The 23952-nt window shown below is 48.4% G+C and overlaps 11 protein-coding genes across 11 annotated transcripts; 8 read left to right on the forward strand and 3 right to left on the reverse strand.

The window, feature by feature from the left end:
* Positions 1 to 393: 393 nt before the first annotated feature.
* Positions 394 to 1516, forward strand: TERG_00980 (uncharacterized protein). The gene has a single exon (XM_047747687.1). The coding sequence runs from the start codon at positions 874 to 876 to the stop codon at positions 1234 to 1236; it is 363 nt and encodes a 120-aa protein (XP_047603650.1). The 5' UTR covers positions 394 to 873; the 3' UTR covers positions 1237 to 1516.
* Positions 1517 to 2322: 806 nt separating this feature from the next.
* Positions 2323 to 4861, forward strand: TERG_00981 (uncharacterized protein; the record flags this gene model as incomplete). Its single annotated transcript, XM_047747688.1, has 2 exons — positions 2323 to 2331; positions 2358 to 4861. The coding sequence occupies 2 exons, from the start codon at positions 2323 to 2325 to the stop codon at positions 4101 to 4103; spliced, it is 1755 nt and encodes a 584-aa protein (XP_047603651.1). The 3' UTR covers positions 4104 to 4861.
* Positions 4862 to 6008: 1147 nt separating this feature from the next.
* On the forward strand, positions 6009 to 8684 carry TERG_00983 (eukaryotic translation initiation factor 3 subunit K). Its single transcript, XM_003238949.2, has 2 exons — positions 6009 to 6559; positions 6784 to 8684. The coding sequence occupies exons 1-2, from the start codon at positions 6390 to 6392 to the stop codon at positions 7400 to 7402; spliced, it is 789 nt and encodes a 262-aa protein (XP_003238997.1). The 5' UTR covers positions 6009 to 6389; the 3' UTR covers positions 7403 to 8684.
* TERG_00984 (uncharacterized protein) lies at positions 7630 to 9095 on the reverse strand (the record flags this gene model as incomplete). Its single annotated transcript, XM_003238950.1, has 2 exons — positions 7630 to 8817; positions 8964 to 9095. The coding sequence occupies 2 exons, from the start codon at positions 9093 to 9095 to the stop codon at positions 7630 to 7632; spliced, it is 1320 nt and encodes a 439-aa protein (XP_003238998.1).
* A 760-nt stretch (positions 9096 to 9855) lies between these two features.
* TERG_00985 (uncharacterized protein) lies at positions 9856 to 11250 on the reverse strand (the record flags this gene model as incomplete). Its single annotated transcript, XM_003238951.1, has 1 exon — positions 9856 to 11250. The coding sequence occupies one exon, from the start codon at positions 11248 to 11250 to the stop codon at positions 9856 to 9858; it is 1395 nt and encodes a 464-aa protein (XP_003238999.1).
* A 265-nt stretch (positions 11251 to 11515) lies between these two features.
* On the reverse strand, positions 11516 to 14158 carry TERG_08672 (uncharacterized protein; the record flags this gene model as incomplete). Its single annotated transcript, XM_047748997.1, has 10 exons — positions 11516 to 11869; positions 11943 to 12236; positions 12345 to 12429; positions 12487 to 12586; positions 12664 to 12737; positions 12804 to 12929; positions 13002 to 13396; positions 13465 to 13648; positions 13717 to 13965; positions 14025 to 14158. 10 exons carry the CDS (start codon positions 14156 to 14158, stop codon positions 11516 to 11518), a joined length of 1995 nt encoding a protein of 664 aa, XP_047603652.1.
* Positions 14159 to 15173: 1015 nt separating this feature from the next.
* TERG_11656 (uncharacterized protein) lies at positions 15174 to 15503 on the forward strand (the record flags this gene model as incomplete). Its single annotated transcript, XM_047750737.1, has 1 exon — positions 15174 to 15503. The coding sequence occupies one exon, from the start codon at positions 15174 to 15176 to the stop codon at positions 15501 to 15503; it is 330 nt and encodes a 109-aa protein (XP_047605285.1).
* Positions 15504 to 16365: 862 nt separating this feature from the next.
* TERG_11657 (uncharacterized protein) lies at positions 16366 to 18070 on the forward strand (the record flags this gene model as incomplete). Its single annotated transcript, XM_047750738.1, has 8 exons — positions 16366 to 16512; positions 16576 to 16672; positions 16737 to 16882; positions 16961 to 17174; positions 17238 to 17288; positions 17354 to 17476; positions 17570 to 17704; positions 17772 to 18070. 8 exons carry the CDS (start codon positions 16366 to 16368, stop codon positions 18068 to 18070), a joined length of 1212 nt encoding a protein of 403 aa, XP_047605286.1.
* A 451-nt stretch (positions 18071 to 18521) lies between these two features.
* TERG_11658 (uncharacterized protein) lies at positions 18522 to 18908 on the forward strand (the record flags this gene model as incomplete). The annotated part of the gene is made up of 1 exon (XM_047750739.1): positions 18522 to 18908. The coding sequence occupies one exon, from the start codon at positions 18522 to 18524 to the stop codon at positions 18906 to 18908; it is 387 nt and encodes a 128-aa protein (XP_047605287.1).
* A 531-nt stretch (positions 18909 to 19439) lies between these two features.
* Positions 19440 to 21672, forward strand: TERG_11659 (uncharacterized protein; the record flags this gene model as incomplete). Its single annotated transcript, XM_047750740.1, has 4 exons — positions 19440 to 19518; positions 19597 to 19742; positions 19811 to 19844; positions 19899 to 21672. The coding sequence occupies 4 exons, from the start codon at positions 19440 to 19442 to the stop codon at positions 20387 to 20389; spliced, it is 750 nt and encodes a 249-aa protein (XP_047605288.1). The 3' UTR covers positions 20390 to 21672.
* A 71-nt stretch (positions 21673 to 21743) lies between these two features.
* Positions 21744 to 23952, forward strand: TERG_00989 (uncharacterized protein; the record flags this gene model as incomplete). The annotated part of the gene is made up of 2 exons (XM_003238954.2): positions 21744 to 21879; positions 21956 to 23952. The coding sequence occupies 2 exons, from the start codon at positions 21744 to 21746 to the stop codon at positions 23425 to 23427; spliced, it is 1608 nt and encodes a 535-aa protein (XP_003239002.1). The 3' UTR covers positions 23428 to 23952.

Raw genomic sequence — 23952 nt, forward strand, 5'->3', positions numbered from 1 at the left:
ATGCCGGTGCCATGCATCGTTATCCTCACACAAGTATAGAACCTTGTGTGCATGCATGGATGGGAATCCTGTACGTATGTATGTACGTATGTATGGAGTATGGATGTACTAATGTGAGGTGACGGGTTTCCCGGTCGACGGCAGGCGAGGGACTGGAACACGACAGCGACTGGACCAACGAGACGAAGGATGTTATAAAGAGCGGTGAACGGCTGGTCCATGGACGAATGGGATCGTCGTCCGGGGAATTTATTTATATGGAGGGGAAGGGGGAGTAAGGTATACTTCGTTGCTGTTGGTGACCAGCAGAAAACGAGAGGATGGTCCCCCTTGAGCCGCAGCGACCGAACGGCAGAGAAGCGAAAGACGACAACGGGGGGTCAACGGAGAGACGGAAAAGAAGACAAAAAGAAGAGACGAAGAAGAGACGAAGAAAGAGCGAAGAAACCAAGGGGGGAACGGGAACAAGGGCGTGTTTGTGCGTGCAACCCTAACCCATGTCATCTTCCGTCTTTTGGGTTCTTTAACGGCGATTGTCCGTACATACATAAGTACAGACTTACATACATAACATAACGTGCATACAGATATATCGACATCAACGTCAACTTCGACTTCAGCATCAAAAACCCTCATGCACGGCATGCCACTTCGGCTCGGTCCTGTGCCTTGATCTGTGCATGTCATCGCCATCTGGACCAGCTCCAGCTTTTGCCACTGAGAGAGACGAAGAAGACGAAGACGAGCAGCGAACAGGAGGGAACAACTGCTCGCGTGTCCCCTATCTTGCCGCAGCCCACTTGGAGTGCAACGGTATCCCACAATGCTGACGAGGCGAGGCAATGGAGTGCCCCCTTTTTCTCGTGGGTGGCCATGTCTGGGGCCGCCGTTGAAGGAGGAGGAGGAGGGAGGACTCTAATTCTACTAGAGCCCGTCCATCTCCGTGAGGTCCGAGGCAGCTGCCTAAGGGGCAGAAGCGTGAAACGCTGGTCTGGAGAGGGCGTTCTGGCTGCTTTATCTGACCAGCCCCTTGGGCAGCAGCGGCTGATGATGGCTGTCCCTGTCTCTGTCTCTGCTTCTTGGTCTTCTCTTTCTCCTCCTCCTTTTCCTCCTTGCCATCCCTTTGCTCCTTGCTGTCTATCCTCCCTTTACTCCTTGACTATCGACTACTATCGTCGTCGTCGTCGCCATCTCGAATCTTCAACTTTTTCCTCGCATGTAACCCTGCTTATGTAAGAGGTCCAGGCCTTGGCGATGACCCAGGACCTCGGGAAGTCACGTGTGATGTAACATCGATACCAAAAATACGCTGACATAAAATACACGCTGTAAGTACGGGCTTTCTTATAGATCAGCTTTTATAGGCCGACAGGAAGAATAATATCATCAATCTATTATTGCTACGATAAAAAAGGAAGAAGAAGAAGAAGAAGAAGAAGAAGAAGAAGAAGAAGAAGAAGAAGCATGTAGGTCGAGTGGGAAGAGAGACAAGCCAGAAAAACCTGGAGAGTTGCGTGATCGGGGTGTGTAAGGATGCCCCTTGGTGGCCGAGTCGATAATAAGGCGCCCTTGCTACGACCAGACCCGCAGACTTAGGAAGAAGACGAAGGAGAAGACGAGGGAGAAGCGTCTTTTTAACGGTGCCCAAGGATAAAAATAAATAGATAAAGACGAGTAAAAGGCCGCATGGGCTGCTACAGTACTCTTTAACGAGACTCACTCTCACAAAGAACCATATCATCTACTTCAGACTGCCATCTCCGGCCGACGTCGCAGCCGAGCAGGACGGCGTCGCACGAGCAGGCGACGAAGGGCCTTCGAAGGGAGATAAAAGGGTAAAAGTCCCGAGGGACAAGCAGTAAAGCGAGAGAGACGAGACGCAGAAAGCCGCCGCAGCAGACGCAGAAGACGCAGAGCCAGCAGCCAAAAGAGACGCAGAAAGAAGCAAAGAAGAATTGAAACCCTTTCGTCACTTTGCTTTTTCGGTGGCTTCGTTGCTTCTTCTGCTCGTTTTCTTTTCTTTTTTAATCTTATTCTACTCCACAGCGCGGTCTTTTTGCTGGTGTTGGCTGTTGGCCTTGCCTGGTCGTCGTTCGTATCTCTTGGGCCGTACCTCAGGTCGAGCTGCCCATAATATATACAAGACCAGCCAGCCAGCCAGCCAGCGCCGCCTTCGCCTTGACATCACCAACAGCCAAAACTCCCTTCACCTTCCCTTCCCTCGCGGAAGCATGTCTCTTCGCGCCAGAGTGCTCACTCTCGCCTGACATTCACCATGGACTTCATCGTGGGTGCTCCTGAAGCTGCTACTTGTCACTTGTCATGTATGATGTATGTACTGACATTCTACTCCTCAGCTCTCCCTCACGCACTTCTGCGAAGTGCATGGCCCGACGTCCATCCTCTGCTCGCAGATACTGCCCGCCCATTGCCGGCAGTGCACCCCCGACTCGCCTTCCTCCTCGCCAAACGGATCACCCTCGTCCTCGGGCTCGTCCTCGTCCTCGGGCTCGCTGCATGTCAGGGACAGAGATGCGCCTGGCGCGGCCAGCACGGCAGCGGCCGATGTGCTGACCTCTTCCTCTTCGCCGTCATCCGATCGTTGCATCACCACTTCGGCCATCGAGCCACTCGCCACCCCACCTGCCTCTGCGCCCGTTACGGCGCCGCGGATAGAAGACCACCCCTGGTTCACGGCTGAGAAGCCGGCCAGGGCTGCGAATGGCAGCTACAGCAATGGCAATAATAGCAATAGCAATAGCAATAGCGGTACTGGCGGCGCTGTTGGTGGGGGGCTGAAGAAGGCCGCCGCCGGTGCTAGGTTTGGCGGTGCTGCCGGCGACAGAGACACCTGTGCCAGCTGTCGTCTCAAACTGCCCGAGGACGTCAGCAAACAGCTGCCTGTCGATGGCAATGGATCAGTCGAGGACCGTGGCCTTCACAGCAGTCCTGTCCTGCGGTCACGCGAAGTCGTCTTTGCCTGCCGCGGCAGCCATGCAGATCACTACGTGAACAACAACAACAACAGCAATAGCAGCAACAACAGCAACAATGGCCACAGCAATTACTACGATGACGATGATGATGATGGATCACATACCTGCTCGACCTCCGTTTCTTCTTCCCACCACCACCACCACCACAACAACAACAACGGGAGCAGCAGCAATAATTACTACTCTCCCGTGTCAGTGCACTCGTCCTACTCTTCCTCAGATTCCTCCTGCCACACCCACGTAGTCACCTATCTCTCTATGCGCGGGCCCGCAAAGCCAGAAGACTACGCTCTACTCCGCCGTGCCTCCATCCGCACTCTCTCCTGCGAATTGCTTCCCCGCGGCCTCTCTTCTGGCCCGCTCTCCTTTGGCGATCCCTCTGCAGGATATACCATAGCCTATGTCTTCCGTCTCCCAGACCCCATGGCCCGCGGCAAGCGTCGAAGTTACGCCCTCGTTGCTCTCGCCGGCAAGGACGCCGGACGCACCTTTAGAGCCAGCCCCCTCATCTGGCGCACCTTTGGTCGCATTGCCAATAACATCGTCAGTGCCGCAGAGAAGTTCCAGGAATCAGAAAAGATCCGAGAATACGGCCCTTCGCCTGTCCACCCATCATCATCTACCACCACCACTACTACTTCTACTATTTCATCTGCTGCGGCATCTACCGCCTCCGCCCGCGAATATACTCCTATCTCGTCTTTCCTGACCGGCCGGGCTCTCGATCCAGACGGCCAGCCAAGACGGGCAGGCCAGGTCCGGGCCCGAAATCTGATCGAAATCGTTGGCAACGAATACATCTTTGCTGAGTTACATGCTCAATTCGTGGCCCTGCTACAGCAGCTCAGTGCCATGTTTGCTTCTCCGTCGGACAATGCTCACGGCGCTCATATGCCGGACTCGGCCTCTGCCTATTACGAAGACTACGCCAACACGACTACTTCTTCTCGCTCTTCTTCTGACCGACTACGAGGAGGGAGTGGCAGTACCGGTATCACCTCTGCCGGCAGTGATCGCAGTCTGTCCCAGCAGTTCTCAGGCTTGAACATGTCCACCTTTGTTCCAAAGCCAATTCCCATCTCCCAGCGCAGAAGGATGGTGGCATAAGCAGCCAGCCAGCCATCCCTCGACGCTACCTTTGTTCTGGCGGCGGCGGTGATGGTGGTTGTCTTGTCTAGTTCGTGTTGCTCTGCCCAGTTGCTACCCCAGTCCCTCACCCCTCACTCCGCATCCTTCCTCGGCCGACTATCCCTATCCTTAACTCTTTCCGCCCTGTCTTGCCCTGTCAGGCTTCGTTTCATCCAGGCCTGACTCGCAACAAGGTATCCTTTGCTTTTTTCACCCCTTCTGATTCCCTCGTCCTTTCCCTGCTTCCGACTTGCATGCTTTGCTTCGTCACCGCTGCCACCCGGCCGGGCTCTGCTATCCAATCTGTTCATCGGCCAAAGTTATCTGCCCCATGCACGATGGATGGGTGGCCGATGCGATGGCCGATCTGAATTCAAATCACGCTACTCCCAACAACTACTTACTTTGTTACCCCGAACATGGTCTGGTCTGGCATGGTCTGGCCCGCCAGCATCAAATCAACCGCTCCCCATCACGCATTCACCACCGACAGACCGCTTTACGACGTTACGAACAAACCCGATCGATACCAGGCATACCCAACCCATAGACTTACTTTACTATCCCATCATTAATCCCTCAGGCAAAGCAAGCAAAACATACTATCACCACCACCGCCGCCGCCACTATCATCCCCGCCATTTCCCATGCTTATTCTTATTCCTCCTTGCTTGCTTTGCTTCAACTCTTGCTCGCTTGCTTCGCCGAAAAGTCCAATCGCTTGCTCACCCAAAAGCAAAAGAGCTCGACTCGGATCGTACTCTTATTTCTTTTCTTTTTCTTTTTCCTTTCTTCACAACTTGCTGCTCCCCGCCTTTGCTCTGTCTCGTCCTGTCAACTCTGCTTCTTGCGCAACCTCACTATCCCGACCCGACCCGACCCGCCCATCAAACGCTCTCCGCAATGCAACGAGTCCAACGGCTTTTTTTTTTTTTTACTTTCTAATTTGCCTTTTCCTCTTTTTTTCCTTTACAGTTCATTTAGACGGGGCACTATCGGTCAAGGGCTGGTGTACGGGTTTCGATACCCCTTCTGGCTTTTTTTTCTCTTCCTCTTTCTTATTCTCCTTGTTGTCATTCCTATAACTATCATCTCCTTTGCTTCAGTCATCATATTCAGGGTGTTATTTTTCACGGACCAACGAAACTCGGAACTCGGCACTCGGACTCGGACCGTTTCTTTTCTTTTCTTTGCTGTTCTGTGTTTTGCTCTGTTATTGCTTTGCTTTGCGTTCCAACCGATAGATTTCTTTTGCTCTCACGCTGAACTTCCCTTTCGACTGTTTTTTTTTTTCTTTCTTCTTTTCACGGCTCCATGGACCGGCAACGTTCCTCGGCCTAATTCTTGATATCCCATTTTCCTTTCACCTGCCGCTATTCTTTCCACTTTTTCTTTTCTGTCAGGGCCGGGACCCAGCTCCGTTTTCTCTTCCTCACTGGTACTGTTACCTTTTTTTTTTTCACTTTCTCTCTCCACCGTTGCATCGCTTCGTGCCGTGTGTCGTGTGTCGAGCGCCTTTTTCCCCAATTCCACTTTTTTTTTACTGTACTTCGACTACTCTATTTAATAAATTAACTCCGCTTGTGCTCCTCCGGGTGCCAATAAATATTTTAATCCCGCTGTCTACTTGTGTCTCTCCGTCTGATGTCGTAGTTGTACATTTTGCTGGCAGTCAAAATGGCGATTGAATAACACTTTGAATAACACCGAAAAAAAACTTCTTTTCAGTCCTCACGTGATGCTACTTTCTTCGCCGAGGCACCGACCATGCTCGGATTTGATGCAGGCAGACAGGGCGCAGGCAAAAAGGCAGGCACAAGGAGTAAAACATATCTAGTTTATGCAATTGGCTGCTCGTCACGGCCTGACCAGCTCCTGCGCTGCCTCAATGGCTCTTCGTCTCTGCGCTTTTTCTACTTCGTGAACTTTCAGCATGGCTGCACTTAGTAAGCTATGACTAAGCGGCTCGGATAAACATGCCAAAAAGGGACACAAAGCCACAGTCGAAAGCACAAAAATTATCAAAAGCGAAAACATCGTCGTTCGTTCGTTTTAGCATCCGCGCTACATGCAGTAATCTACTCTACAACGACTCTAACACCACGCCGATCCTACGTCTAATCCTTGATAATCTTGCTTAATACAGTCTGAACTACCCGCACGACTGGATTAATACCCATTTTACTTGTCCCCTGGACGCGAGGGAGGGAGACAGCACCACGGATTAGAACATACATACACACCCGCGGGGCAGAATAATTCACAATGTCGACGGGCTTCGATAAATGCAAGACGCGTCCACCGCATATGGATGCCATATTAAACGGACTCGACAGATACAACCCAGAGACCACCACTGTTTTTCAAGATTATGTCGTACAGCAGTGTGAGGACAGGACATTTGATTGCTATGCCAACCTAGCCCTGCTGAAACTGTACGTTGATCTTGTTCCCTAATTCTTTTTTACTGGTTTTCGCTATTTCGCTGCCTTGCCCTCGTTGAAATGATTAACTACCTATAAACGTTTCCTATTAACACGACTATGCCATTGGTATATGTGGGGAGAACTTTTAATATGATATTCAACCCAGAAAAATTTCACGCTTCCTTCATACTATTACAATTGATACGGCTCAGTAACTGACCAAAAATTAACAGCTACCAATTCAACCCACACCTTCTCAACATCGAAACAACAACAAACATCCTCGTCAAGGCTCTAACCGTCTTCCCATCTCCCGCCTTCTCCCTTTCCCTCTCCCTCCTACCTGCCTACACCCAACCATTCCACAATTCCGCTCCCGCCCAGGGCCCCTCCGCAACTCTTCCCATCCAAACAGCAGACTTCGTCGAATCAGTGCAGAAGCTAGCTCGTCTCTCCACCCTGCTCGAATCAGCACAGTACTCCCTCTTCTGGTCAACCCTAAACTCAGATGACCTCTACGCGGACCTTATCGCCGACGTAGCTGGGTTCGAAGAGTTGATTCGCGTGCGTATTGCGGTGGAAGTTGGAAAAGCTTTCCGTGAAATCAGCGCAGAGATGCTTATGGATTGGCTTGACGTTAAGGGATTGGATACCTTGGAGAAGTTTGTTGTAGATGTTTGTGGATGGGAGGTTGATAAGAGCGGTGCTTCGGGTGCGAATGATGCGAAGAACGTCACTGTGCGTGTTCCGCGGAATAAGGAGAATGAAGCCAGGGGTGAAGTTAAGGGTGAGAAGGTCGGCATTGAGATGTTTGGAAGGGTTATTCGGAGGGGTTTCGAGCAGCCTGCTTGATTGTTCTCTTTTGACATTTGTTTTCCTATTTCTTTTAACCCCCTTGCATTCATCTCTTCGATAGATACGATACCTGCGTGGTACTGGGTTTGGCATTTTGCCCATGTTACGTCTTTTAATGGCTTTATTCTAACGGCTGGACGAGAACCAAACAAAAAAGAATCAAAAACGAATTATGCCTTTCAACTTGCTGTCTATCTTCTGGTTTCTTTATCCAACTGCTCTATTCATTTAGGCTGTAACCTCTCCTCCCACTGTACACCTACCCATTCTTCTCTCCAGCCAGCCTCCCCTACGATCTCTGGTGCACAGTCTGCCGCACAAACGCCTAAGATGATGGTTCCCCATTCCATGCCCAAATCGTCCTTGGGTCCAAGCCCAATTCCTTCCATGCCCTCTTCAAGCATGGCGATAGCATGCGGTACGAGCTGGAGCTCAAATACACGTTCTGAACCACATGTCTCACACCGTGGTATCTTGCTACTGCCTTTCCTCCCGCTAACTTGCACCTTCATGTTCGACTGCGCTTGACTTGTAGTCTCTGAAGCAAATAGCTTCCCTACCTCGTCACTCGTGGAGTAAAGCAGTGGGGTTCCTCGGAATTCATATCTCAGTACTTGTTCCGGGTTATGCTCCAGACGTGTCGAGAACCGAATAAACGACTTATCCATAGATGATTCAAATAGTTCCTTTTCCGTCTCCTTTACACCAATTGACGAAGAACCGTCATTCTCTGCCTCGAGGGTATCTATCTTTACATTGGAAGGCACCGGGGCCTCCGTCTTGGAAAGTGCTTCATATTCAGCGTCAAAGAAGTAATGGGGGTAAGGCGGTGGAAAAGCAGACTGATCTGGCCAGGGAGCCTGCGGCCCATCTACGGGCTTAGAAGACTGTGCTGAAATGCTGGCCTTTTGCGCAAATGTCTCGGGAAGAGATTCCCCCGCAGGTTCTGGCGAGGTCGTCATCTCATCATCCGGTTTCTGCGGTACCACTGCTGCAAGCGATGATGTAGGGGGTAGAGAAGCGAAGGGGTTGACAGGGCTGTTTCCACCACCAATCGAGGATGTCGAGAAAGGATTCGAGCTTCCCAATGCACCGGAAGGGGATTTTACTCCAAATAGATCAGCTCCTAGATCTCGTTTGGGTTTATTCTGCGCTTCTTCTTTCTGCTTCTCAAATACTTTCTCCCTCTCTTCGACGGTCTTGTGCCTCTTCACTGCGCGTAGAGCTCGTATGCTCCCCTTTTTGCGACTGCACGTCCGCCTCACGCAACCGAATATATATAGCCATCTCTCGTCGTGCGCAAAGTGTTCTGGTAGATCGCCATTGAGCTGCAGGAGAAGCGGCATCGGGTCATTGCAGACCTTGCATACAGCAAAATTGCCTGGTGGAGGGGTCGCGGGGTCAAGCCATGTCTGATAAGAACAAAGCTGATGTTAGTATTGAAAGGAATTATGGGTGCAAAATTCTGACATTTAACTCTCAATGTCTTCAAGTAGCCATCCTCAGAGGTAAATAGCCATATGTGGTATCGAAATTGTAAGAAGAAAAGTATACTCACTGGCCATCCACCTAAGTGACTGATAGCATCGCTGAGTTCTTCCTTTGAAGCATATCCAAGAAGAACTCCAGTTTCTGTGTAGTCATCCAACTCCTCATCTATGCCGGATGAGTCACTATCGTATGAATCCATGTTTTTACTCTCGTGCCAAAAGGTATTGTTCGTTCCTCTCTGTCGCTTCTTTAAAACTTGTTCAAAATATTTCTTTTGCAACCAAAAATTGTTTATCAGTGATACACGTGATCCTTATCTAAGTTGGTTACTAAGCTACTATTCTTGGCTAACTTTAGCTATAAACTTAGTTACTCATCAACTAAATACGTAGCGTGCTTTATTTGGATTTATGCTCAACCTCGCATCACCGAAACATCACGATCAACGGGCCTAAACTCATTGATCTTGATATAGCCCAGACGGATGTACTGGTGACCCTGTCTACAGTCATTCCAGTGTTGATTTGTTTCTCTACGTCTCTCAACGTGTTCGAGCATCTTGATATGTGCATGTCAACCCTCCTCATCCTTATGGTGCAGTCAAGGATACCCTAAGATCCTGGACGCAAGTGTCAAATACACCTAACCTCACTTGAGCTCTTCGACTATTATATCGGCAATAATCTACAAAAGCCAGGGTACTTCTCAGGTATTCTAAACCGGGTTCAAAGGAAAATGTGAGCATTCATCTGGAAAGTGCCTTGAGGTGTATTGCCTATAGGAAGCTCCAGGAGAGGAATACTCCACTGAGAGACGAGAAAGCATGAACAACTAGTTAATACTCAGGCAGTTAACCAGGTAGGCCCCAGCATTTGGTAAGCAACTAACTGCTAGAGGGAAGATATGAAATTAATATAGAATGGAATAAGAAGGACTAGAGTATTTTAGGGCCCAATCATCTAGAGGTGAATTTCGACGTATGGCGGAAAATCGAAGCATTCTCCAACGTCAAACCAGTCCCCTTTTTCTTTATCCTCTGCATGTCGATAGAAGTCTTTCCCTCCCTCGATACCCTCGGCACCCACTGTCCAGACTCCCTTCTCCACCAACTCTTTCCAAAATATGAGCAGAGTCCTTAGACTTGTATGGTGGTCGTCGTACAACGGGCATTCTGGGCTCTGGAATAGACCTGTACGGTTTTGCATATAGAACATACGACGCGCTGTAGGAAACTTGTTTAGCTCATATGGAAGAACTAGACGGATGGAATCTGCCCAGTCCTCCTCCGGGAGGATCCAGAGCCCAGCAACCTCCCCTTCCACTGGCTCCTCAAATGGGAATAGAATGATAGGACTGTGGTGCACTGCACCGCGGATCTCCTGGTATGGTGTAGCATATATCATAGTCTCATCCCGGTCCCTTTTCATGGGAATTGGTGGTGGCGGGGTACGATAATCGTAGACAGTTAGTCCAGGAGCAATGTATTTGAAAGACGGTTTCAATGCGCGCACTAGAAATCCACGAGTAAACCCGCGTATGGATGACGGTATTTTGTCCTCTGCAGCTAGTCGTTCCGGTTCGGACTGGGTATCTTGTTTGGAAGAATGGTCAGGAAGACGTGTAGTGATGGTATTAACCAGGTCTTCCCATGCAGCGAGAGTATCGTTCAGAGTGGAATCTGTCCAGGGAACGGCTTTCCACCCAGACTCCAATGTACTCCTGAACTCATTGTCGCGAATAACTGGCACATATTTTCCAATCTCGGCCATACAATTGAGCTTAAGCAACACATCCTCCAACGTATACCAGCGTCTGGTATCCTCGATGTCGTAATGGCAAGAAAAGCTGGGTATATATCGAACGAGAAGATCGTCTAAATCCATAACTAAGCCCAACCGATGCGGGACAGAGGCCATGTTGGTTGAGAATAGACAGATGCAGTCATAACCCTCATCTTTCAAAACTCCTAGCCCTAGATCATCATCTATACCCGTTGGTGACATTATTGACTTGTAATTATAGATTAGTACGTCGTGATAGGGAGCAGAGCCATCTTTTCGAACGACTATTTCAATCTGTTCGAGGAATTTAATCAGAGGCTCGCTGAATCTTTCGCGGCATTTTTCGACCTTAGGATCTGTCTTCCATACTTCAAACCAGTTGGTCTGAAGGGACTCCCCTTCTTGCTCTCGATTGCTGCCATCAAAGCCAATTCGGATAAGGCGGTTGTATAGCATCGCGCAAAGGGTGGGGTCAAACTTTTCTTCTGCTTCATTCTCCTCCTTCTCATCATCCTCTTTGTCCTGTTCCTTATCCTCCTTATCCTCCTTAACCTTTAGCAGGGAGTCTGTCATTTTTTGGATGCTCTGCCAAATTCCAGTTTCGATAACTATTTGTCGAGAGATCGTCCGGTAGATGATGGTTGGTGACTTGGGATGCCCTCCATCCAGTCGGTAGTTAACTAATAGGTAGCTAGGTAATTAAAACTTAACAAGGGTCTATGGCTAGTTAGTCACCGTTGGGCGTCTTGCTCTTATAGGGCTATGTATGGCAAGTTAAAACATACTACTAATCCGATGTAATACATATACACATTTGAATTCCACCCTAACAAATTCATTATATCCACAAATCTGGATAGAGGACCGTAGTATATAAAGCGATTGATTGTATCTTAGGCCCCTTGGCACGCCCCAGAATAGCATCTCCCGTGTGAGCAGTAGTCGGTTCCATCTCCACAATATCCCTCCATATTACAACATGCGCCGAATTGAGTGCCGGCACATGTCTTGTTTCCTGCAAAGCTTGGTCCGCATGAACCGTCGATACTCGCTTCACCAATGTTCGTATCACAGGCACCCGAATGACAATTCCCTGCTGCGCAGAATTCCGGCGTACTCCCGCAGTATCCATAAATAGAGCAGCATTTTCCAAAAGCGGAGTCACCACAGATCCAATCATGATATTGAGGGCCTGCGAGTTAATTAGTACAACTTGCGGGATAAAAGAGGTAGGGCGTTTTGATTGTTAATTTAGATTCACATACCACACGTCCCATCTTGGGTGACGGTAGTTCCGTTGCTGGGAGCACATTTCCCTGAGTAGCAATGTCCTGGTCCACAATAGTCATTGGTTGATCCACCTGAGTACAAAACAAAGCAATCAGCGTCATGAGTATCCGGTAATGAGGATCAGGGGTTGATGACGGTGGCCAGTGTAAAATGGCTGGACTCACAGTATCCACTGATCGAACAGCAGTCTCCAAAACCCGTTTCTTCACAGGTCGCGTAACTGTTATTTGGACCACATAGACCGTTGGTGGATTTTGGGGGCACTTGAACTATAATACGGCAATGGTTCCTTTGATTAACATTTCCTCATATATCCTTGCATACTACTTTGATATTCATTTTGTATCAAGATTGGGTGATTGATTACCAGGTGCAACGCAGTAGGCGTAAGCAATCCACAGGTTCGAACACCTTTCGTCGATCTGGGTATTCAAGGAAAGGAAAACATAGACAGTTATCCCACTAGTGAATTCAGAGTTAGAGATAAGACATGGATGATAGATGGCAAGTCTGACTCACAAATGAAGAGCGATTGTATTGCACTGGTCACCAGCGACAACTTCATAGTATCGACCGCATGATGGAGTTGTTCCTGTGGATGTGGGGGCAGGCGGGATGGCTAAAACATAAAATTGATTATATTAGTGGTCCTCGTCTTTCCAAGGCAAATAATTATGAGGTGAGGCATGCTCTTACCGGTAGTATAATATTCCGAAGCACCTGTCGGCTGGTGAACTGGGGGCTGACTCTCATAGCTACCACCTGGAGGTCTGGGTCAAACCGTAAGACAAGGCCTATATGGGTATTCGCGAAAAAGGAGAAAAGCTGTACGCTACCTTATACACACTCGCTGGTGCCAGCGTAGCAGATCGCATGATCCAGCTAGGTAGGGATTCCAGTTCAAGAATTGGCTCAGAGTAATATTAAATTCCGGGCTGGAGTACTTTTCTAAAAGGCTCGTGCTATTGATCAATGGCGTCAGCGCTAAAAAAAAAAAAAAAAAAATCTGGGTTTGGAAGCAAGACTGAACTCACCATGTAGATCCGAGTGGAACTACACCAATTTGGCATGGCTCTGGAAGGCACAGCGGCTCCGAAAACTCGCAGTAAACGTTTCCGGTTCTATGACGAACGTCTCCGGTAGTTACATTATATTTATCAGTGATGGCCTCACACGACAGAGGCGGATCTGTGGGCTGAATAGTGGGTCCACCGCAAGTAGTCGCTGGCGGGGGGGATCCTGTTGGCATTGTCCGTGTAGCTGTTCCCATAAAGACTTCACTGGTGGATGTAGAGTAGGGCATGCTTGTGGAACAATACGACTGCATATCCTGAAATTGCTCGACAAGGTATGATGTATATCCGCCCTTGAGAAGGAACGGTGAGAGCAATCGTTGGCGGAAAATCTTCAGAAAACAATCGCTGCACAGCTATCCAAACATAAGATAGTTAGCGCGGCCTTGAAGATGATTTTATTAGCCCGCCACATCCGACCTACCAGATCTTTTTCGTAAAGAGAAGTCATGCGCTCATCGCCTGCTTCAATGGCTAACTGATCAAACCCTTCCTCGAAACATTCCGGCCCATCATACTCTGGATCTCCAGTGGAGCAGTAATCTGTAGGATATTTGAGGATATCCGATCCTTCCCACTCCTGAGACTCGATCATGCACCACGAGTCTCTGTAGGTGCATGATGTTAGCCGGGCTTAACACATTTACAGCGTTTATAAAGAGAATAGTGGTCATACCCTGATTTGAGGCAAACCAAATCGAATCCCTCTTTATATGCAAGCGGAGTGGATGATGCAAGCTTGATGATTCCATCTTCGACAATAGGGCGATTGCCACACGCCGCATCCACGGCGGAGGTCCAGGAGGCGAGAGATTGTTGGCATTGGGAAGTGCATAGTGTGGTCACATTGTCTAGTGTCCAGTAGTAGGTATCAGCAACAGCTGCGGCAACTGCAGTCCTGGCGTCGCAATCGACGGTTTGATTTCTAAATAATAGAATTAGATTATCTCAATGGAATCTGGGGAAAACAACAAGACGCCGTACAAGGCGGCGATGCAAGCCGTAGTCGTATGAAATCCATCTGCAAGAGTCTTCAGATCCAAATACCCGTAGATATTTAGCTCTGAAACGGCGAACGGCAAAAGAAAGAGCCCTGAGATGAGGTTTCGGGGAATCATTATATCTTGACTTACGGGCTGATTGGGGGAATGCTCGAGTCTCCTGCGGCAGTTATGATCCTCAATATATCTCTCCTTTCCAAGGTGAGCAACAGGAGAATCCCGGTATACGAGGTCGGCTCATGATCAAATTCATTCCAACACGTACCATAATCATTATCGTGGTAATTTCTGGGATGCCTGCAGTGTGATCCTATTACTAGAGCCTCTACTAACCCGATAGAGTGTGCATCTCCTTTGCACCGGGTACTCGGCACTCCTTTGCATGGTAAATCCTGACCTGTATAGCTCGACGATTCTGGAACACATTCCTATCACCTTCTGAAAACAGGGGCAGTTCTCCGAATCACACTGGAATCACATTGCAATCTCCTCCAGCTGGGTCGAAAGGATACGAAGAGGTCGAGACGCGATGCTGGGTCGAGACGCCAGGTTGGCCTGGGCGAAGGTTTAACTAGCTAGCTAACTTAAGTTGGTTAGATAAAGTTAATTCTTCTACGCCGCTCCCGTAGCCGAACTTTAACTTAGCTGTCCGCCAACCTCATGCTTGCTTCTCCTCGACAGCTGCTATCATCCCCTTCCCTACCCATACTCTGTCCCTTACCATATTCACTTTGAAGACCGCTTGGCGCATATGTTATTTACGTACAATTATATACATATGCCATTTACATATGCATGATCCTACTCAAGCTGCTGGGAACAGGGTCATTAGTTGCTCACTAGCTATGCAATCAGTAGTCATGGCCGAAGGGACCCCTATCATCAGCTGGGAAGCTGCATTTTCGAGCCCGTATCCGGATAGGATGTTTCTCTTACAACTATCACTGACAAGGCTTGACAGTACAGGGGAATTGAGCAACATCCTATATAGGTCTTGTACGGACGTGTCCGAGTTCAATTGACCTTCATCTTTGGGCCAGTTGTTGCGGCCATCAATACCCTCTTTGCAGCAACAAACCCTTATTTCTGAAGGGAGGAAACAAACTTGAGCCCCTCTAAATTCTGACCTGATATGGATTTTCGTCACCGAATAGCATGGGCGAGCCTGTGGCTTGTCACTGCTCTGATCTGGCTTGCTGATGGCAAAGCTCTCAACGAGACATTGTACAAGCCGAGATTTAAGCCTCCGTCGAAGTCAACACCACGATTCGCTAAAGATGCCAATATAAGTGTTGCTGGTCGCCCTGTCCTCTACAACTCCCACAAATTTGCAACTACGGGCGACCTGCCAATCGGAACTTGCGCCCCTGGGACCCCTTGTGTTAACGGAGCTTGTTGCAGCAAGGCAAGACTGTTCTACTCCATCTTTTTAGAGCCACGGCTAATGATTGTGTCGGTATAGCAAGGAGGTTGCGGTTATTCCCCAGAATTTTGTGGAAAAGACAACTGCATTTCGTATGTCAATCCACAGAAAATATTTATTGGTAACTACAACCGGGAGTGAAAGATACTGAACATTGTTAGGAACTGCGATGCGAAGGCAGAATGTGGCCAATATGGGGTAGACGGGAAAAACAAGTGCCCTCTGAATGTCTGCTGTAGCCAGTATGGGTTCTGCGGGTCAACGTCCGGTAAGGATAACTTCACATGGGAATCGCACGATTCTAGTCTTCTTACGGATACAGCAGATCTAACATATTTTTGTAGAGTTCTGCGGTACTGGATGTCAGCCAGGCTATGGAGGGTGTGGGGATGTTCCTCGCCCGTCCTGTGTAGGAGGCGCTTCTGCTGCGTTAAGAAGGATTGCATACTATGAATCTTGGTACACCATTTGCTGCGAATATATACCCAAGCCGATCGTAGCTAATTCTCAGTAGGGCGATAGAAAGACCCTGCCAGGCCTCGAACCCCGAGCAGCTCAAACTCGACGGGATCACGCATTTAAATTTCGGTATGGATCTGACGTCTTACGAAACGATAAAAAAAATTAAAGCAGCTGGCTAATTTAACGCGCAGCTTTCATGTTTTTTCATCCAACCACATTCGAGATAACGCCCATGACAAGCACAACTGCCGAGTTAATTCCTCGAGTTATTGCGCTTAAGAAAAAACACCCGTGAGACTACCGCTTGGCCAATAGCATGATTAATAGTTGACGTAAAATTTGTATAGTGGTATGGAGGTTTGGGCTGCCATCGGAGGCTGGTCATTCAACGTACGTTACTTGGCACGGTTTGTTACTAGGCAAAAGATCTGATGATGACATGGTTCAGGACGAGACCAATTCACCGAATACTCGCACGGCTTTCAGTGATATGGTCAGTACTGCGGCCAATCGAGCGAAGTTCATCTCTGCTCTTCTGAGGTTCATGAAAACGTACGGTTTTGATGGTGCCGATCTTGACTGGGAGGTAAACGGCGTCCAATCATCCCCGACTTATTTAGTAGGAAATATTGACGAAAGCTCTGAATAGTATCCCGGTGCTGAGGACCGTGGAGGCAAAGTTGAAGATACTGCAAACCTGGTTTTACTTCTGAAAGAGATGCGGGCGGCTTTCCAGGGCCAATACGGTAGGTTGGTCTGTTTGCGTGTACCCATTGTGTGCTTGACGACTAACTTCCTGAGTATCTAAAGGCCTAAGTGCTACCCTCCCTGCAAGCTTTTGGTATCTACGCTGGTTTGATGTTAACCAAATGCAGCATTATTTGGATTGGTTTAACGTAATGACGTATGATATCCACGGTGTTTGGGATGCATCAAGCAAGTTCTCAGGGCCATTTGTCTGTTCTCCCACGCGCAATCCCCCTCCTGTCACTACTCTTCAAGCTACAGTGGGCTAGATACTGACAACCATTCAGGTTCGACCACATACAAACCTGACTGAAATTGGAGAAGGGCTAGATCTACTCTGGCGAGCCGGCGTTGAGCCTACCAAGGTTATACTTGGCCTCGGCTGGTACGGCCGTTCATTCACTCTAGAAGACAGTTCCTGTTCTAAACCAGGCTGTCGCTTCACCCAGGGGGGTGCTCCAGGACGGTGCACTAGGAACTCCGGAACTCTTTCCAATGCTGGTACGTATTGCACATACCTTCCATAAGTTTTGGGACAAGTGGCTCACAGTCTTAACACCATAGAAATCGTCGAGATTATTAACGAACACAATCTTACCCCTATATATGATAAGAGTAATTGGGCCTTACCTGTTATTGAGATTGCATTACATGTATGTATACTAACATGTGTTTCCTAGAGGCCGGTGTCAACTGGATAACCTGGAATAATGACCAATGGGTCAGCTATGATGACGAGATAACTTTCGCCCAGAAAATCAACTACGCCAACTCACTCTGCTTAGCAGGGACGATGATCTGGGGTAAGGAAACGTTACCCTCTATTCCGTTGCTATATTTATCCCTATCCACTAGTCAAGACCAGAGACTAAAGAAGACTCTTATTTTTTTACTAGCTATTGACCTTGATGACCTGAATGGCACGACTAACTCCCATACGATTGGAACTGGGCTTGGTAAATTCAACATTCATTTCACTGGAGGAGTGTTCTTTGACGGCGGTGATGATTCCTGGTCCGAAGACACTATTGGTATGTAACCTGTCTTGTTGATAAATCCATTGGGAATTGTCTGCTTATTGATTGATTGGAATTGCAGCCGAAGTACGGAAATCGGCCTATGTTTCGGACAGCTGTTATACCTCATTCTGCGGCGAGAGTTGTGCGGAAGGATATACCGCTTTTACTTACATGCGTGGCCAGGTCGACGGCATCAAATTTAATACGTCATGCGCAGATCGTGATACGGTTCAAAGTCTATGCTGTGTATCAGTTAGTCTCCTTCCACTTTTTGCGATTCATATTACCATTCCGCATAGAGAACTAATTGAAGAATCTATTGTTATAGGGCGGCAATCCGGTAGGCTTTTAATTCCGCCTCTCAACAGAAGCAACTAATAAATCTATAGGGTCGGTGTGAATGGCGTGGTTGGCGTGGCCAGGGACTCAGGTATGGAAACCTTCATATAACTAGCCATTCGTACCTCTTCAAGGGCTTACTATAGGTTATAGCTGCTCTGGGGGTTGTCGGGACGAGCTGGATTCCATTCTAGCCGTAAATTCAAACCACGTTCTTGAAGTGAAGGAATTAGGGATGTAAGTGGCCTTGATTTGTACATATTCCCATGGGTACGGAGTATCATACTAATGCGATATTCTGCCACGCCATTTAGAAAAGAAGAGTACGTTGAAGTAGTCAGCCACGGACTGATGAGTCAATTCCAAACTAGAGGCACAAGAGGCTAATCATAGCAGTCAAACATGTAACGGAGGATATCAAAAGGTATTAGATATACCCCATACTAAATCATTACATACTAATTTTGTATAGTACTGTTGTCGAGGATACATGCCTCCCGAAAACGTTCACGCCAAAGACGTAGCGCTCATTGACGCCAACTCAGTCGTGAATACATACTCGAACCTAAATAAACGAGATAATCAGTCCGCTGCAGCCAAGTGTGCCTCTGTGACAGCAATTATTCTCGCTGGTGGTGCGGTACTGGGCGTCATCACCGGCGGGATTGGTGCAGTAGCCGTCGCCGGTATAAGTTATGCTGTCTGTATTACATCTCAAGCATCTGTCCCTGGCGCTATAGTCAAGGGCGGGTACTCGGGCGCACTGAGGCCTAGGCCTGGGAATAATAAAGTCCAAAAAACGCCCGCGACAAGAAAGAAGGGGTCTGGTCACAAGACGAAAGTCAATTCGCAAGGACAAAGGCTATTTGGAACGTAAGTTGATGCACATCCTCTAATTTGTTCAGGTAAAACTGATAAACTGTGTTTAGACATGCCCTGGTTACATACGCTTCCACGGATAAGGATTGTTCTGTGACATACACCTGCTCCTATGGGGTTGGATACGACGAGGTTAGTACCTTGCCTGCCACCATTCATTCTATTGTATATGGCGATTTTTGGACATTATCGAATCCATTCGAGGCTGACTCGATCCCAAACAGGTATGTGATAATCAACGATGGGGTATTGACAAGATTCTAGGAGGTCACAGAGTTTATCACTATGCAGGTAAGGTACCCTCCGAACCTTCTGCTCTGCTAACAGGATCAGGACTAACTGGGGTATCAATACCCCAGGCATGCGCGTAGACATGCGAAGGCAGGAAAAATGGAGGAGTGATCATCATATAAAGTATAAAGAATGGCCAACCGATCAATCTGACCGAAACTACTGTGAAGTGTATGTATGGAGGGATCGACGGGTCGTGTGGAAATGATGGCTAATCTTTGATAGTGATGAATTCCCCATGGGCTCATTACTCGAGTCCGGGGGCAACGTACCACAAGCGCTCCGTGCCATAGATGGAGATGCCAACGGGTTACAAGGTATGAAGGCTTCTAGAACTATAGTATCTGTTAAGCCGGTGAACGAATGAATAATAACCGGAGCACTTCAACAAACAGGAAATGAGTTCCAGTATTTTATATCAGCAACCTGGGCACCGTGCTACGCGCTTTTAATGTCCGCGCCCCCTATCACCTGGGAATTTGAGGGGCCTTTTCCAGGAGATAACCGACTTGTTGCCACCGGGTTCATCGGAAAGTATGGAGTATGTATCTCCTTATATCTTTTCGCTAGGGATGTCAGACAGTACTCTGGCGCTAATGCGGTTAACAGTTTAACTCAATGGTTCCAGAACATAGATGCTTTGGTGAGCCCCTCGGGTCATTTCTCTTACATGAATAAATTCTAACTCATGCCACAGCTAAATGGGAAGATCATGGGGTAACTAAGACTATCAGGGACCATGGCTTTCGTGTCGACACCGCTGATCCAATGTTCTCGACTCCGTATGACTGGACGTTTCAAAACTATAAACGCGATCCTGGGAGTCTGGATCCAGCCGACATACCTGTTGATGTTAATAGTGCTGCCCATCTCCGCAGGCGTGCGAAGCAATTAACAGCTACCTGTGCGGAAGCAGATTCACCAGAAAGCATTATGGCCAAATGGTGGTACGATAATTACGGCTCTGGCTCATCTGTTTCTGGTTCCCCTCCTGCTCCAACGGACCCAGCAGAGGGGCTTGATGATGCCAGCACCGACAGCTCTGTGGTACGCTCAACCCCGTCTCGAAAAGGGCACTCGATCTCCTTGCCAGCAGCGACCGACCCGCCTCCTCAGGGGCAGGTTGGAAATAGGCACTCTCAAGGCCACTCGCGCAGACATCACAAGCATCGCAAAGGGGACTTCTGATTTAAAGCAACTAAGGGCGAGAGTCGGGATAGTTATCTAACCTAGACGGGTACCAGCTGAAAGTGAAACTACGTAGTAAATGGTTTCTCTACATTGTCGATAAAGTCTTCCATTGGATCAAATCAATCATCGACCTCGATGTGACTTTTAATTACCAAAGATAAATGTATAGTGATCGTCAACAGTTGCTACCACCAAAATAGACCCTAACTGACCAAATACAATTCCTTGATATCTCCCTGCCTGTATTTGGGTAGCTTGCAGCGTTAATAACTTAATGATTGTAGCCCTTCCTCAGTGACTCTCCTCGAGAAGTAATTCGAGGAATTGCACGGAATGTAACACTATAGTAGGGTTATTATAACTAGTAAGGGAAGTTCTGTTATATTATTACACAGTTAACTCGTCACCACTAGTGGGGTCGGGAGTGCGGAGTAAATATCGCGGACTAAATCGCGGAGTAGTGAAAATTATAACCACGTATTCAACCTCCTTTTCAAGTTGTTAATTACAACTTCTCTCTGATAACGAACCATATTGATATATAAGCTATCGACATACCCCTATGCTACTCCGTATTTAGTAGCTCTTTTGGAATGGAGAAGCTCTTCTAGTTAGTGCTAAGGCTGCTTTAAATCGAACTTTGATAACTCACTACCGAGAGCAACCAACAGTAACGCGGGTGATCAGCCAAAAGACGCACGCCATGGCACCCGTACATGTATAGCGGGCGAATATCTATACGCAGTACGGGGTATGCAGCCAATACTCACCCTTCTCTTCTGGCTGTATGCTGATCTCGGAAAAAGCACATATATCAGCACTGATCTGCTATTAATAGGGCCTCCGCTTTGTCCTGTGCAGTTGATCTTACCCGCTCAACCAACATTTAGTTATCTTCGCCAGATGCATAGTGCTCAGGTGTCATACATCAACAAAGGGTAGATCGTCCTGCTGTGTGTCGCAGAGTCTGTTTAAGAAAGCGTTTGGGCCGCCGTGGTGGAGGGCTGGGCTGTTCGTTGTACTTGCTGCCTTCTTCGCTGTCGGTTCTACTACTGTGACTTCCTCCTGACGCGCAGCCGAGATCTTCAATGCTGTGTTCGAGATATTGAGAAAATTCAACGGCCGACCACAGCTATCACAGAAAGAGAAAAGAGGAATCCCTGTGGTGCATTTGATTTGACATCCGTTCTGTGGTTGATAGTATTTTTAATCAACATAACTACGCCGTACTCGCCGTTGAAAAGGGCCGTTGTGTGACAGCAGCGCCTAGAACTCGCAAGCCCCCGTTTCCTAGAAATAATACCCTCGCCTTCGGTGTAATTGGACTGGACAGCACTATAACAGAATTACGATGCATAGCATTCGTTCTACCCTTGTTCTGTACATCCTCCTGCTGGCGAGCTTTGTGCTGTCGCAGGAGGTGCAGCAGCCACTGACAGCAGATGCACCAGCAGCCCCGAGAGCGCCGAAAAGAGTTGCAATAATCGGTAATGTCTCTGTTACATATTCTGCAGGACTCAGTGATCGCCAACGCGGTTTTCAATTTAACTAACTGTCAAATAGGTGCCGGCTCGGGGGGCTCATCTACCGCTTACTATATCCGAACTTACGCCGATTACTATTCCATTCCCGTAAACATTACAATATTCGAACGCGAAGACTATGTTGGCGGAAGGTCCACCACTGTTGACGTATTCGATGACCCATCCCTGCCCATAGAGCTGGGAGCATCCATATTCGTCGAGGCGAATAAAAATCTCATGAAAGCGGCAAAGAACTTTGGCCTTGAGATTCAAGATGCCGGCGTTGCTCGGCCCAAGGAAGCAACAGACAACCTGGGTGTGTGGGATGGAAACAAATTCGTATTCCAACAGAGAGAGGGCAACTATAGATGGTGGAATATAGTGCAACTTCTGTGGAAGTATGGATGGGCCCCAATGCGAACCCAGGACTTGATGAAGTCTACTGTCGGAAAGTTCTTGAAATTGTACAGATATCCATTGTTTCCGTGGAAAAACCTTTCGGAAGCTGCACGAAGTAGTGGTCTGGTTGAGGCAACCTGGGCTACAGGAGCGGAATTTTTGAAGGAAAACCACATATCGGAGGCATTCTCGAGGGAGGTCATCCAAGCAAGTACTCGTGTGAACTATGGTCAAAATCTTCCCCTCATTCATGGACTAGAGACTATGGTCTGCATGGCAGCTCAAGGCGCGGTTTCCATTCAGGGGGGAAATTGGCAGATATTCAGCGGTATGGTAGAAGCATCCCAGGCCGTCTTGAAACTTGAATCCCAAGTTACAAGCTTGAAAAGGGAGGAGGATAACACCTATACCGTCTCTCATAATTCCAAGGCCAACAAAACCGAGGAGGAGGTGTTTGACCAAGTTGTGCTCGCTGCACCACTCCAGTTCTCTGATATCAAGCTCGAACCCCCCGTGGACAACCAACCTGATAACATTCCCTATATGACGCTACACGTCACTCTTTTCTCCTCACCTCATAAGCTATCTCCTAAATATTTCAACCTGCCGTTGAGCAACATGGTACCAGAAACTGTTCTCACTACCCTACCCAAGGGTCTCAACCTGGGACATCGCCGCGACGGAGTTGGTCCTACTGGGTTCTGGAGCATAAGCACTCTTCAAAAGGTGCGACTGCCAAATACAGGGAAGGACGAGGGCAAATATCATTACGTATACAAGGTATTCTCCCCCGAACGCCTAAACGCGATGTTCTTATCTGGTATCCTGGGACTGGAAGGGCCAATAAACGGGACTATTGCCGACTTTCCAGAGGCCGATATCAGCTGGAGTTATGAGAAAGTGTGGCACCCATATCCCGTACTATACCCCCGGGTGACGTTTGAGAGCATCAAACTGTCTCCGGGCCTGTGGTATACCAGTGGAATCGAAAGTCTGATTTCAACGATGGAGACGAGCTCGCTTTCTGGAATGAATGTTGCCGCCCTGATGGTTTCCGAGTGGACGGAAGACTTCAACCCCAAGATGAACATCTTCGAAGGCGAATCCCCGTGAGCCTAGTACTTTGTTATCGTGTAGCCTGAGTGCTCTCATTCTGGATACTGTAGATGGCGTAATTATTGTTAGTTAGTTAGCTAATCCAGTCCCTTCCTTAGCCACCACCACCTTCGGAGCACAGGTTATCGTAGACTTGGCCACCTGGTTCCGTCTAACAGTCGGCCAATAGCTGACTAGTCAGTCAGTTTGTTATTCACTGTCAGAAATACGTCGCCGGTGCTTCTATCGGCATCTACCGGCTGTCTGTCCGATGTCTCACTGTCTGGCGCTGCTCCGCCCTGCAAAACGGCTGACAGCGTCTGGTGTTTTTAAGGTTGTCTCCATCGGACTAGGGGGAGGGAGGTGGATCGCATCTCCAGCGCCCTCGCATCGCCCAACTGTTCCGAGAGCACGTCAGGCTGCCATGGGTCATGTCTCGCCGGTCAGCAAGGGAGATCAGAGGTCACTCTACACCACCGGCCAGCGGACAGGCCGCAGCTCTTATCGCGTCTTCTCCCCAAGAAACAAATCAAAACGCGCAAA

The sequence above is a fragment of the Trichophyton rubrum genome (assembly GCF_000151425.1).
Source record: "Trichophyton rubrum CBS 118892 genomic scaffold supercont2.1, whole genome shotgun sequence".
NCBI lineage: Eukaryota > Fungi > Ascomycota > Eurotiomycetes > Onygenales > Arthrodermataceae > Trichophyton > Trichophyton rubrum.

What these genes read in the sequence shown, in the direction of transcription:
- TERG_00980 (XM_047747687.1), top strand. Translation starts at nt 874, where the DNA reads ATGTCTGGGGCCGCCGTTGAAGGAGGAGGAGGAGGGAGGACTCTAATT.
- TERG_00983 (XM_003238949.2), top strand. Translation starts at nt 6,390, where the DNA reads ATGTCGACGGGCTTCGATAAATGCAAGACGCGTCCACCGCATATGGAT. An exon ending in AACCTAGCCCTGCTGAAACT is followed by an intron (nt 6,560 to 6,783) that starts GTACGTTGATCT and finishes AAAAATTAACAG; the next exon opens with CTACCAATTCAACCCACACC.